This window comes from Oncorhynchus kisutch, linkage group LG30 (genome assembly GCF_002021735.2).
Source record: "Oncorhynchus kisutch isolate 150728-3 linkage group LG30, Okis_V2, whole genome shotgun sequence".
NCBI classification, from domain to species: domain Eukaryota; kingdom Metazoa; phylum Chordata; class Actinopteri; order Salmoniformes; family Salmonidae; genus Oncorhynchus; species Oncorhynchus kisutch.
In genome coordinates, this window is record NC_034203.2 from 43734606 (window position 1) to 43749014 (window position 14409).

Sequence of the window (14409 nt, forward strand, 5' to 3'; positions counted from 1 at the left end):
TCACATTTAAACTGGGGGTTAAGTTATTTTTATCTAATATGTGGGATACAATTAAAGGCACAATCTGTCATTTTAACAGCCTTACCCTTCCACTTTGTCTGGTAGACTAAAGGATGTAGCTGGGGTAAAATAACCCCTGTCAAGTACGTAGACAAATGCATGGATGAAAGAGCTAGCAGTCCATGAGATGGACATGATCATTTAATTGTGGGTATATCTCAAGGATGGGTGTTAAAAAAGGACAAGCCTTGACTTCTGTTATTGTTGATGTACTGTATATTATCAGGAAGTCTCCCAGAATATATGATGATGTCATATTACCGCATCCACCTCGAACCATTCTAACTCTTCTGAGCTAAATTATGTCATATTACTGCGTCCACCTATATCGTCTCTGATGGCGAGTTCAAAACAACTGAGAACTCTGGGGAAAAAAAGTACTCTGCCTGGGAAAAATCTATTTAAACGGTCATCCTACTCGGAAATTTCAACTCGGGAACTCGGGCCGATTTCTATAGGTCTGACTTTACGACTTGAATATCCCTGACGTCATGATTTTAACTCGTGTTATTCAGAGTTCCCCGTTGCTTTGAACACGGCATGACACTTCTGTGTATAATGATGTCATTTTACCACGTCCACATTTAACCTCTTTTAACGATCCTGTGTTTGATGATGTCATATTACCGCGCCCACCTCTAAAATCTCTTATATCTTCTGTCTATCATGACGTCATATTGCAAAGCTACTGTAGCTAACCTGTCCTACCTATTCCGGTAGGGTGTTCACAGAGGAATTCTCAGGAAGTCTCTCAGCATGTACGATGATGTCATATTACTGCGCCCACCTCTAATCTAACTCTTCTACTATCTTCTCTTCTGACCCCGACACATTGATGATTATCGAGGAGTTGGACAATGTAACAGCTAATTGGGTATCCAAATAAACAGAACCAATCAAATATGATTATTTATTTTGATTTGTTCTTTTTTTTCCCCTCTCACCAGGAGGAGCGTTCCCAGAGGACTTCTCAGTGATGTTCACCATCAAGCCCAAGGCAGGCAGACAGTCCTTCCTGCTGTCTGTGTATAATGAGCAGGGGGTCCAGCAGCTGGGTGTGGAGGTGGGACGCTCCCCTGTCTTCCTGTACGAAGACCAACATGGGAAACCTTCCCCAGAGGATTACCCACTGTTCAGATCCATCAACCTCGCTGACGGCAAGTAAGTGAAGTCTGAGACACCTGAGAATCTCATCACTACTCTATCACAAAGCAAGGCCTTTTCTGTTACGGACAAGGTTTGGGTTCAGGGAAGGTTAGGCGCTGTTTGGTTAGCTTAAGGGTTACTCTTTCCTGTGGCAAATAACTGAAGTTTGACCTTTCACTAAGCCGTGATGTTATACAAGGAGTACTGTACATTTGTAACCCACGGGATATGAACCCGCGTCTCCCTCTTTGTCTTAGACAAAGAGGACATTCTCTCTTGGGTCGAAGGCAGCAACTAGTTTTGAAGTTCGCAGGCGGGGCCTAACTTATCATGTGACCATGACTGACTCATGTGTTCTGGGGGTCTATGAGAGGGTCTGTGGACTTACCGTGTTCTTACTGTTGATACACTCCACACATGTCATGTTTAACAAGATGGCCGACCAGATCTGAGTCTCTGTATTTAAGGCTTCTCAGCAGACCCAAGCAAAGCACTGAAAACGAACAATTATTCGATTTATATACTTCATTGTTTAGTGATTGATAACATAAGGAATATAACTGTCTTTTGAGTTGCCCAATTATTTATTTGGCAGCATTTTGGTGACAGTCTGTTTTTGCCAAATTATTTACAGCTGTCTGCACTGCAATAAACCATCAAAATAACAGAGCTTCATGAATTACTTAACTTTAAAATGAATATTCTGACAGTGAGGTCTTTCCTAATATGAAACGTTAAGGGAAAATGTGTCTGGAGCAATTGTCTACAGCAAAATGAAACGTAGCATTGGTATGTATCTGTCTTCCAGAACTTAAAGTAAAGTAGAGTGAGTTTGATCATTTTAGTCTTTATCTAGCTAGTACTCTTTCTGAGAAGAACAAATTATCTTCATCAAGACCAACCTAGTTTTCACCTTTCTTGGCATCTCTCTGACATCTCTTACTACACCAGACTATAGATTATCTCTGACTACTCCAGACTATAGATTATCTCTGACTACTCCAGACTGTAGATTATCTCTGACTACTCCAGACTGTAGATTATCTCTGACTACACCAGACTGTAGATTATCTCTGACTACTCCAGACTGTAGATTATCTCTGACTATACCAGGCTGTAGATTATCTCTGACTACTCTAGACTGTCAGATTATCTCTGACTTCACCAGACTGTAGATTATCTCTGACTACACCAGACTGTAGATTATCTCTGACTACACCAGACTGTAGATTATCTCTGACTACTCCAGACTTTAGATCTTCTCTGACTACACCAGACTGTAGATTATCTCTGACTACTCCAGACTGTAGATTATCTCTGACTACACCAGACTGTAGATTATCTCTGACTACTCCAGACTGTAGATAATCTCTGACTACTCCAGACTGTAGATAATATCTGACTACTCCAGACTGTAGATCATCTCTGACTACACCAGACTGTAGATAATCTCTGACTACTCCAGACTGTAGATAATCTCTGACTAATCCAGACTGTAGATAATCTCTGACTACACCAGACTGTAGATAATCTCTGACTACTATAGACTGTAGATTATCTCTGACTATACCAGACTGTCAGATAATCTTTGACTACTCCAGACTGTAGAAAATCTCTGACTACACCAAACTGTAGATTATCTCTGACTACTCTAGACTGTCAGATTATCTCTGACTTCACCAGACTGTAGATTATCTCTGACTACACCAGACTGTAGATTATCTCTGACTATACCAGGCTGTAGATTATCTCTGACTACTCCAGACTATAGATAATATCTGACTACACCAGACTGTAGATAATCTCTGACTACTCCAGACTGTAGATAATCTCTGACTACTCCAGACTTTAGATCTTCTCTGACTACACCAGACTGTAGATTATCTCTGACTACTCCAGACTGTAGATTATCTCTGACTACTCCAGACTGTAGATAATCTCTGACTACTCCAGATTGTAGATAATCTCTGACTACTCCAGACTGTAGATAATCTCTGACTACTCCAGACTGTAGATTATCTCTGACTACTCCAGACTGTAGATAATCTCTGACTACTCCAGACTGTAGATTATCTCTGACTACTCCAGACTGTAGATGACCTCTGACTACTCCAGACTGTAGATGATCTCTGACTACTCCAGTCTGTAGATTATCTCTGACTACTCCAGACTATAGATTATCTCTGACTACACCAGACTGTAGATTATCTCTGACTACTCCAGACTGTAGATAATCTCTGACTACTCCAGACTTTAGATCTTCTCTGACTACACCAGACTGTAGATTATCTCTGACTACTCCAGACTGTAGATAATCTCTGACTACTCCAGACTGTAGATAATCTCTGACTACTATAGACTGTAGATTATCTCTGACTATACCAGACTGTCAGATAATCTTTGACTACTCCAGACTGTAGAAAATCTCTGACTACACCAAACTGTAGATTATCTCTGACTACTCTAGACTGTCAGATTATCTCTGACTTCACCAGACTGTAGATTATCTCTGACTACACCAGACTGTAGATTATCTCTGACTATACCAGGCTGTAGATTATCTCTGACTACTCCAGACTATAGATAATATCTGACTACACCAGACTGTAGATAATCTCTGACTACTCCAGACTGTAGATAATCTCTGACTACTCCAGACTTTAGATCTTCTCTGACTACACCAGACTGTAGATTATCTCTGACTACTCCAGACTGTAGATAATCTCTGACTACTCCAGATTGTAGATAATCTCTGACTACTCCAGACTGTAGATAATCTCTGACTACTCCAGACTGTAGATTATCTCTGACTACTCCAGACTGTAGATAATCTCTGACTACTCCAGACTGTAGATTATCTCTGACTACTCCAGACTGTAGATGACCTCTGACTACTCCAGACTGTAGATGATCTCTGACTACTCCAGTCTGTAGATTATCTCTGACTACTCCAGACTATAGATAATATCTGACTACACCAGACTGTAGATTATCTCTGACTACTCCAGACTGTAGATAATCTCTGACTACTCCAGACTTTAGATCTTCTCTGACTACACCAGACTGTAGATTATCTCTGACTACTCCAGACTGTAGATAATCTCTGACTACTCCAGACTGTAGATTATCTCTGACTGCTCCAGACTGTAGATAATCTCTGACTACTCCAGACTGTAGATTATCTCTGACTACTCCAGACTGTAGATTATCTCTGACTACTCCAGACTGTAGATTATCTCTGACTACTCCAGACTGTAGATTATCTCTGACTACTCCAGACTGTAGATGACCTCTGACTACTCCAGACTGTAGATGATCTCTGACTACTCCAGTCTGTAGATGATCTCTGACTACTCCAGACTATAGATTATCTCTGACTACACCAGACTGTAGATTACCTCTGACTACACCAGACTGTAGATTATCTCTGACTACTCCAGACTGTAGATAATCTCTGACTACTCCAGACTGTAGATAATCTCTGACTACTCCAGACTGTAGATAATCTCTGACTACTCCAGACTGTAGATAATCTCTGACTACACCAGACTGTAGATAATCTCTGACTACTCCAGACTGTAGATAATCTCTGACTACACCAGACTGTAGATAATCTCTGACTACTATAGACTGTAGATTATCTCTGACTATACCAGACTGTCAGATAATCTTTGACTACTCCAGACTGTAGAAAATCTCTGACTACACCAGACTGTAGATAATCTCTGACTACACCAGACTGTAGATAATCTCTGACTACACCAGACTGTAGATAATCTCTGACTACTATAGACTGTAGATTATCTCTGACTATACCAGACTGTCAGATAATCTTTGACTACTCCAGACTGTAGAAAATCTCTGACTACTCCAGACTGTAGATTATCTCTGACTACTCCAGACTGTAGATTATCTCTGACTACTCCAGACTGTAGATAATCTCTGACTACTGTAGATAATCTCTGACTACTCCAGACTGTAGATTATCTCTGACTACACCAGACTGTAGATTATCTCTGACTACTCCAGACTGTAGATAATCTCTGACTACTCCAGACTGTAGATAACCTCTGACTACTCCAGACTGTAGATATTCTCTGACTACTGTAGATAATCTCTGACTACACCAGACTGTAGATAAACTCTGACTACCATAGACTGTAGATTATCTCTGACTATACCAGACTGTCAGATAATCGTTGACTACTCCAGACTGTAGAAAATCTCTGAATCCACCAGACTGTAGATTATCTCTGACTACTCCAGACTGTAGATAATCTCTGACTACTCCAGACTGTAGATTATCTCTGACTACTCCAGACTGTAGATAACCTCTGACTACTCCAGACTGTAGATAATCTCTGACTACTGTAGATAATCTCTGACTACTCCAGACTGTAGATAATCTCTGACTACTGTAGATCATCTCTGACTACTCCAGACTGTAGATAATCTCTGACTACACCAGACTGTAGATAATCTCTGACTACACCAGACTGTAGATAATCTTTGACTACTCCAGACTGTAGATAATCTCTGACTACACCAGACTGTAGATAATCTCTGACTACTCCAGACTGTAGATAATCTCTGACTACACCAGACTGTAGATAATCTCTGACTACACCAGACTGTAGATAATCTCTGACTACACCAGACTGTAGATCATCTCTGACTACTCCAGACTGTAGATAATCTCTGACTACACCAGACTGTAGATCATCTCTGACTACACCAGACTGTAGATAATCTCTGACTACACCAGACGGTAGATAATCTCAACCTGTGCTCAGGTTGTAGTGTTCAACAAGCAACAAATACACTTCATACGTTTCATGTTCTCCTCTGTCCGTGTGTAGATGGCATCGCGTGGCCATCAGTGTGGAGAAGAAGAGTGTGACCATCATTGTGGATTGTAAGAAGAAGCTGAGCAGGCCACTGAAGAGGAGCGACGGGGCAGCCATCAACACTGACGGCATCACCGTGTTCGGAACCAGGATTCTGGACGAAGAGGTCTTTGAGGTAAGGACGATGACCATTGCTTGCGTCCATTGCATATGACGCTGTATTCGGTGGATTGCACGGCTGCCATTTTGCAGCATAACGTCTAAACGCGCTGTGGTTTTATATTTGGTATGTTTTACAATGATTCTTGAATGTATTCCTTCGTGGGACAGGTCTTTGAGGTAAAGAGGACATTGGCAATTGCTGTTCTGGGGATATTATGTATGTACCTATGGTATGCAATACATGTTGGATTGATGCCTTCTTGGGACAGGTCTCTCTTGTAAAATGGATTATATCACCTATGTAAAATAGATTGGATCACCTTTGTACATAAAGGATTGATTATCTGTTTCTCTTGATCTTGACAAGAGATTTCATGTTTTTTTAAATATATATATATATATATATTTCTACCTTTATTTTAAAGACAAGTCAGTTAAGAACATATTCTTATTTACGAAGACATCCTACCCTAGACTCCACATTAGCTTCATGCTCACGTACAGATGTGGTGTTGTCTGTGGTGACAACCACAGAATCCAGTGCTGCTGAAGTTTTTCTCAACCATTTGGACAGATGATGTTTTATAACAGGTCTCAGTGATACCAGCATGCATTGGAGCCTATTGGCAGTGAGTAATGTTAGTGGTCGTAAAGTTAATTGTGTCTTCAGAAACCAGTTTCTTCATTTGCCCTTTTCATACGATTCTTTCATACATGGTGAACAGTTTTATAGACCATATAACAGGAGTACTTGGCTTTCTGCGCCTTGGTAGAGCCCTGGACTGTGTTAAAGGGAAAATGGCAGTTGTGTGTGTGACTTCAAAATGGCAGTAATGTGTGTGACTTCAAAATGGCAGTAATGTGTGTGACTTCAAAATGGCAGTAATGTGTGTGACTTCAAAATGGCAGTAATGTGTGTGACTTCAAAATGGCGGTAATGTGTGTGACTTCAAAATGGCGGTAATGTGTGTGACTTCAAAATGGCAGTAATGTGTGTGACTTCAAAATGGCGGTAATGTGTGTGACTTCAAAATGGCAGTAATGTGTGTGACTTCTTTTTCCCCCTTAAAGAGGAGAAGAAATCTGACAAACAGTCAGCATGGGAGTCTTAATTAAATAGGACCGTTATATGAGGGAGCTTAAGGATAGCTTCTATAACTTATATTTCTATCCTTATTTGTTGATATGGTTGTTTGTGTCCGTGAGCTGTCCGTGAGTTTCTGTTTCCTCGTTTTGAGTCATCGGAGGACCAGGATTATGGGGTGGGGGGGTGGGGCAATTCATGCGGTGCAACACGTCAGAAAGTCAAGAAATAGGAATTCTGAATTTAATTGGTCGACGGCAATGTATCTCTGAGGCATCCAGGAAGTATTTTATGCCATCCGTTCCTAACATAAATTAAAGAGTAAATTGGCCAAATACAGCTCGTATTACATCACACTGAGCATCTGACAATGTACCTTAGCAGTAAACCCAGCTTCAAGAAATATCAATCTTCCATTTGAACAATGCCTTGATATTTATTTGATATGTTTAAATGTACCTTTTGTTTTACTAGGCAAGTCCGTTAAGAACACATTCTTATTTACAATGACAGCCTACCCGGGCCAAATACCCAGACAACAATAGGCCAATTGTGCACCGCCCTATGGGACTCCTAATCACAGCCGGATGTGATACAGCCTGGATCCGAACCAGGGACCGTAGTGACCCCTCTTACACTGAGATGCAGTGCCTTAGATGGCTGTTATACAGCCTGAATTTGAACCAGAGACTGTAGTGATGCCTCTTGCACTGAGATGCAGTGCCATACACTGCTGTGATACAGCCTGAATTCGAACCAGGGACCGTAGTGACCCCTCTTGCACTGAGATGCAGTGCCTTACACCACTGCTCCACTCTGGATCCCATCTTTTTATTTTTGTATTTATTTATTTATTTCACCTTTATTTAACCAGGTAGGCTAGTTGAGAACACCTTTATTTAACCAGGTAGGCTAGTTGAGAACACCTTTATTTAACCAGGTAGGCTAGTTGAGAACACCTTTATTTAACCAGGTAGGCTAGATGAGAACAAGTTCTCATTTGCAACTGCGACCTGGCCAAGATAAAGCATAGCAGTGTGAACAGACAACACAGAGTTACACATGGAGTAAACAATTAACAAGTCAATAACACAGTAGAAATAAAAGGGGAGTCTATATACTTTGTGTGCAAAAGGCATGAGGAGGTAGGCGAATAATTACAATTTTGCAGATTAACACTGGAGTGATACATGATCAGATGGTCATGTACAGGTAGAGATATTGGTGTGCAAAAGAGCAGAAAAGTAAATAAATAAAAACAGTATGGGGATGAGGTAGGTAAAATTGGGTAGGCTATTTACCGATAGACTATGTACAGCTGCAGCGATCGGTTAGCTGCTCAGATAGCAGATGTTTGAAATTGGTGAGGGAGATAAAAGTCTCCAACTTCAGCGATTTTTGCAATTTGTTCCAGTCACAGGCAGCAGAGAACTGGAACGAAAGGCGGCCAAATGAGGTGTGGGCTTTAGGGATGATCAGATACACCTGCTGGAGCGTGTGCTACGGGTGGGTGTTGCCATCGTGACCAGTGAACTGAGATAAGGCGAAGCTTGGACTTGTAGATGACCTGGAGCCAGTGGGTCTGCCGACGAATATGTAGCGAGGGCCAGCCGACTAGAGCATACAGGTCGCAGTGGTGGGTGGTATAAGGTGCTTTAGTAACAAAACGGATGGCACTGTGATAAACTGCATCCAGTTTGCTGAGTAGAGTATTGGAAGCTATTTTGTAGATGACATCGCCGAAGTCGAGGATCGGTAGGATAGTCAGTTTTACTAGGGTAAGTTTGGCGGCGTGAGTGAAGGAGGCTTTGTTGCGGAATAGAAAGCCGACTCTAGATTTGATTTTAGATTGGAGATGTTTGATATGAGTCTGGAAGGAGAGTTTACAGTCTAGCCAGACACCTAGGTACTTATAGATGTCCACATATTCTAGGTCGGAACCATCCAGGGTGGTGATGCTAGTCGGGCGTGCGGGTGCAGGCAGCAAACGGTTGAAAAGCATGCATTTGGTTTTACTAGCGTTTAAGAGCAGTTGGAGGCCACGGAAGGAGTGCTGTATGGCATTGAAGCTCGTTTGGAGGTTAGATAGCACAGTGTCCAAGGACGGGCCAGAAGTATACAGAATGGTGTCGTCTGCGTAGAGGTGGATCAGGGAATCGCCCGCAGCAAGAGCAACCTCATTGATATATACAGAGAAAAGAGTCGGCCCGAGAATTTAACCCTGTGGCACCCCCATAGAGACTGCCAGAGGACCGGACAGCATGCCCTCCGATTTGACACACTGAACTCTGTCTGCAAAGTAGTTGGTGAACCAGGCAAGGCAGTCATCAGAAAAACCGAGGCTACTGAGTCTGCCGATAAGAATATGGTGATTGACAGAGTCGAAAGCCTTGGCAAGGTCGATGATGACGGCTGCACAGTACTGTCTTTTATCGATGACGGTTATGATATCGTTTAGTACCTTTAGCGTGGCTGAGGTGCACCCGTGACCGGCTCGGAAACCAGATTGCACAGCGGAGAAGGTACGGTGGGATTCGAGATGGTCAGTGATCTGTTTGTTGACTTGGCTTTCGAACACCTTAGATAGGCAGGGCAGGATGGATATAGGTCTGTAACAGTTTGGGTCCAGGGTGTCTCCGCCTTTGAAGAAGGGGATGACTGCGGCAGCTTTCCAATCCTTGGGGATCTCAGACGATATGAAAGAGAGGTTGAACAGGCTGGTAATAGGGGTTGCGACAATGGCGGCGGATAGTTTCAGAAATAGAGGGTCCAGATTGTCAAGCCCAGCTGATTTGTACGGGTCCAGGTTTTGCAGCTCTTTTCAGAACATCTGCTATCTGGATTTGGGTAAAGGAGAACCTGGAGAGGCTTGGGCGAGTAGCTGCGGGGGGGGGGCGGAGCTGTTGGCCGAGGTTGTCAGAAATGACGTAACAATATCCGCAAAGGGACCTGTATAGTTTTCATAACTCCTAATAACAGACCACTGATAATACTCCTTAGCTGTTAACCCAGCTTTACCACAGACAGGTAGCTGTGGGGCCTATGGAAACTATGAGCAGCATGCTATGCTATGCTATCCTATGCTATGCTATGCTATCCTATGCTATGCTATCCTATGCTATGCTGTTGCTATCTGATGAGACAATAGCCCCAGTATAGCCTTTGATGTGAACATCAGGATTGTCATGGTGACTGAAACAGATTGTTTAGACGTGTGCCTCCAGGTCAGAAGATCCCTTTTTTCCTCAGTTGGTTTCATCCACATCTTAATGAAAGCTAGCTATCGCTAGTTGAAGCTAATCCAGGCTTGAAAGAGGACAGAACATGTAGCCTAATGACTGTCTAATAAATGTAGTTAATAATTCTCAATGTTCAGCTTTTTCTGTTATTGGTTCTCAATTAGGCTCAAGCACTAATCCCAGATACAATGCCTGCATGTATGGACAGCTAGAAAGCTATTTTTGCATTTTACCATACACTCCAAGTGAAGGGTTAGCATTTAGCTCATTAGCATTAAGACTCTCACCACCACAGGTATTTTTTTATGCTGGTTTGAGGCCAGGTTTCGAACTGATGTGGGTGTTCTTTGTTTGAACGTAAATTATGCTAAACGTAGTGGAATTATAGAAACATTTGGGCTCATTTTCTCTGTTTAGAAACAAGAAGAAGAGCAATTTCTTTTGTTTGTCCCAAGTGGGACCCCGTTGGCACGTTGGAAGGCAGAACTCAGAACTCTTTAGGTGCAAGCTATAGCAGTGGTGGCCTGAACAAAAAGAGACTAGGGCTGCGGTCCCAAATGGCACCCTTCCCTATAGGGCTCAGGTTAAAATCAGCGCACTATAAAGGGATTAGGGTGCCATTTCAGATGGAGACGAGAAGCACGCTGTATTTCTTCACCTGTAAACTATTCCACTTCAACTTTAATAGCCTTGGGTTTGTTGATTGCGATCTGGCTATTTTGTAGGCAAACTGCTCACTAACAGACAGCCAGAAAAGAAAATCTTGTCCAAAGACACGATCCGGGCTCAGAAAAGGTCTTTGCCATCCAGTTATTGGGAAGGTTTTGCCATTTTGCCAAACTCTTGCAACACAGCCCTTCCCAAGGTAGACAAAGTGCTCTCAAATGCAGCTGTTGAAATGAGACCAGCAAACCTTTTCCGTTAAAGCACGTTTGTTATTGTAAGTAATATCGTGGAATTGAGACAAATATGTTTGTCTCTATTGCAATTCATTACTGTCAAGGTACAATTGTAACACAGTGAACAATGCGGTCATTGTCCTGTCTTCTAATATGAAGCTATGCGGGGTACTCATCGTAGGTAGGGATGGGAACGGCCAGGGACCTCACGATACAATATTATCATAATACTTAGGTGGCGATACCATATGTATTGCCATTCTCACGATACTCTTTGTATTGCGATTCGATACTGGGATTTAATTGCGATTCGATGTTCCAAACAATATTGCTCACCGTACTGTATGTCTGCTTCAGAGGGACAAGAGAGCCAGGAGAAAACAAGTTTTAATCAGTCAGGAAAAATAAATGTGCTTCCTTTTTTAAAAAGAAGATGGAGAACAAGATATGAAGGAAAAATACTTCCGTTTAGGTTCAGGTATAGCGAACTAAAATATTTAAAGAATTAAATAAAAGCGGGGCCTAGGTAAAAGCCTACCTGGTTAAATAAAGGTAAATAAATAAATAAATAATTTAATTATACGGTATTGGTATTGTCTATCCCTCATGAATTGGGTTGGTTCTGTAGTCTATAGTTTATCATTCATGAATTGGGTTGGTTCTGTAGTCTATAGTTTAGCATTCATGAATTGGGTTGGTTCTGTAGTCTATAGTTTATCATTCATGAATTGGGTTGGTTCTGTAGTCTATAGTTTACCATTCATGAATTGGGTTGGTTCTGTAGTCTATAGTTTACCATTCATGAATTGGGTTGGTTCTGTAGCCCATAATTTATCATTCATGAATTGTGTTGGTTCTGTAGCCTATAATTTATCATTCATGAATTGGGTTGGTTCTGTAGTCTATAGTTTATCATTCATGAATTGGGTTGGTTCTGTAGTCTATAGTTTATCATTCATGAATTGGGTTGGTTCTCTCGTCTATAGTTTATCATTCATGAATTGGGTTGGTTCTCTCGTCTATAGTTTATCATTCATGAATTGGGTTGGTTCTGTAGTCTATAGTTTATCATTCATGAATTGGGTTTGTTCTGTCGTCTATAGTTTACCATTCATGAATTGGGTTGGTTCTGTAGCCTATAGTTTATCATTCATGAATTGGGTTTGTTCTGTAGTCTATAGTTTACCATTCATGAATTGGGTTGGTTCTGTAGCCTATAGTTTATCATTCATGAATTGGGTTGGTTCTGTAGCCTATAGTTTATCATTCATGAATTGGGTTGGTTCTGTAGCCTACAGTTTATCATTCATGAATTGTGTTGGTTCTGTAGCCTATAGTTTATTATTCTCTGACTTGGGTTGGATCTGTAGCCTATAGTTTACCATTCATGAATTGGGTTGGTTCTGTAGCCTATAGTATATCATTCATGAATGGGTTGGTTCTGTAGCCTAAAGTTTATCATTCATGAATGGGTTGTCGATTGTTTTTCCGTTAGGAGTTGGTTCACGAAAGGCTGTATGGGCAGGTTATATAGCAGGTTTTAGGTGGGTTACAATCTTCCTAGATATTTTTTAATATCACCTTTATTTAACCAGGCAAGTCAGTTAAGAACAAATTCTTATTTTCAATGACAGCCTATGAACAGTGGGTTAACTGCCTGTTCAGGGGCAGAACGACATATTTGTACCTTGTCAGCTCGGGGGTTTGATCTTGCAACATTCTGGTTACTAGTCCAACGCACTAACCACTAGGCTACCCTGCCGCCCCAGATATCAGAGAGGGACATGTCTTTACTGATATTACAAATTACATGTATTGACTTCTACATGTGATCTATTAAATTATACTTAAATTAATATACTTAAATTAATATAACAGGCTTTTAAAATGTAATATTGCACAATTTCTACTTAAAATATCAAAGGGCACTGATTTGGTGGAACGACCCATATAGACTGGCCATTCATCACATAGCCTGACATCTCTCTTTGAATATTACTTCCTCTCCCAATCTTCTCTCCTCCTTTCACTCCTACCCTCCTTTCTCTGTCTCTCTGCCCCTTCTGTAAATCTTAGCTCCCCCTGTTCCGCCATCCCTCCCTCCCTCCCTCACTCTGTTAGACATACCTTCCTTCCTTCCTAACAGACCCCAGTAGTACTGTGAGGTAACAGACTGTCTAACAGACCCCAGATGGGATGGGAGAGAGGATGTGAGTTCTCTTACACACACACACACACACACACACACACAAACACACACACACAATAAAGAGGATGTGGAAGGGGAAAGGAGGGTAGATAGTTAAGTTGTCCAAATTGTTATTTGAAGTAGGGTTTAGTGAGCTACTGGGACTGCATCCCAAATGGCACCCTAGTGCACTACTTTAGACCAGGGCATATATAGAGCTGTGGTCAAAAGCAGTGCACTATATAGGGAATAGAGTGTGATTTAGTACGCGGACCACTGACTGCTGGGAAGAAGCAGGCAGCATTAATATTCCATCTGCAGATGGCATCTTTCTGCCCCAATACTTAAAAAGAAACTTTATCCCCGCTCCCTTACTCCCACCACAAAGACTGGGTTTGATGAAAGCTGGAGGGTATTTAAAGTCTAGTCTAGTCTGTTTTATTTTCTGTCTAGTTCTCTCTCTCTCTCTAGTCCTTGTGCAATTTGGAGGAATCAGGAAGCTGGGCCTTTTGTCGCGGACGTGTTCAGGGTACGAGCATGGTATAAGGGTAAAGGTACAGGTCTGGGGTTAGGATTAGGATTAGTGTGAAGTTTGGGGGGTTAGGATTAGTGGGAAGATTGGGGGGTTGGGGTTAGGATTAGGATTAGTGTGAAGTTTGCGGGTTTTGGGGTTAGGATTAGGATTAGTGTGAAGATTGGGGGGTTGGGGTTAGGATTGGTGTGAAGCTTGGGGGTTTGGGGTCAGGATTAGGATTAGTGTGAAGCTTGGGGGTTTGGGGTCAGG

At 41.8% G+C, this 14409-nt stretch overlaps 1 protein-coding gene across 1 annotated transcript in view; it reads left to right on the forward strand.

Moving 5' to 3' along the window:
• The window catches only part of LOC109881550 (collagen alpha-1(XI) chain-like), a 203276-nt gene that overhangs the window by 25133 nt on the left and 163734 nt on the right, over positions 1 to 14409 (forward strand). Inside the window, 2 exon segments of the mRNA XM_031809883.1 lie at positions 1008 to 1221; positions 6066 to 6228. Of these exon segments, the coding sequence (XP_031665743.1) occupies positions 1008 to 1221; positions 6066 to 6228 (377 nt within the window).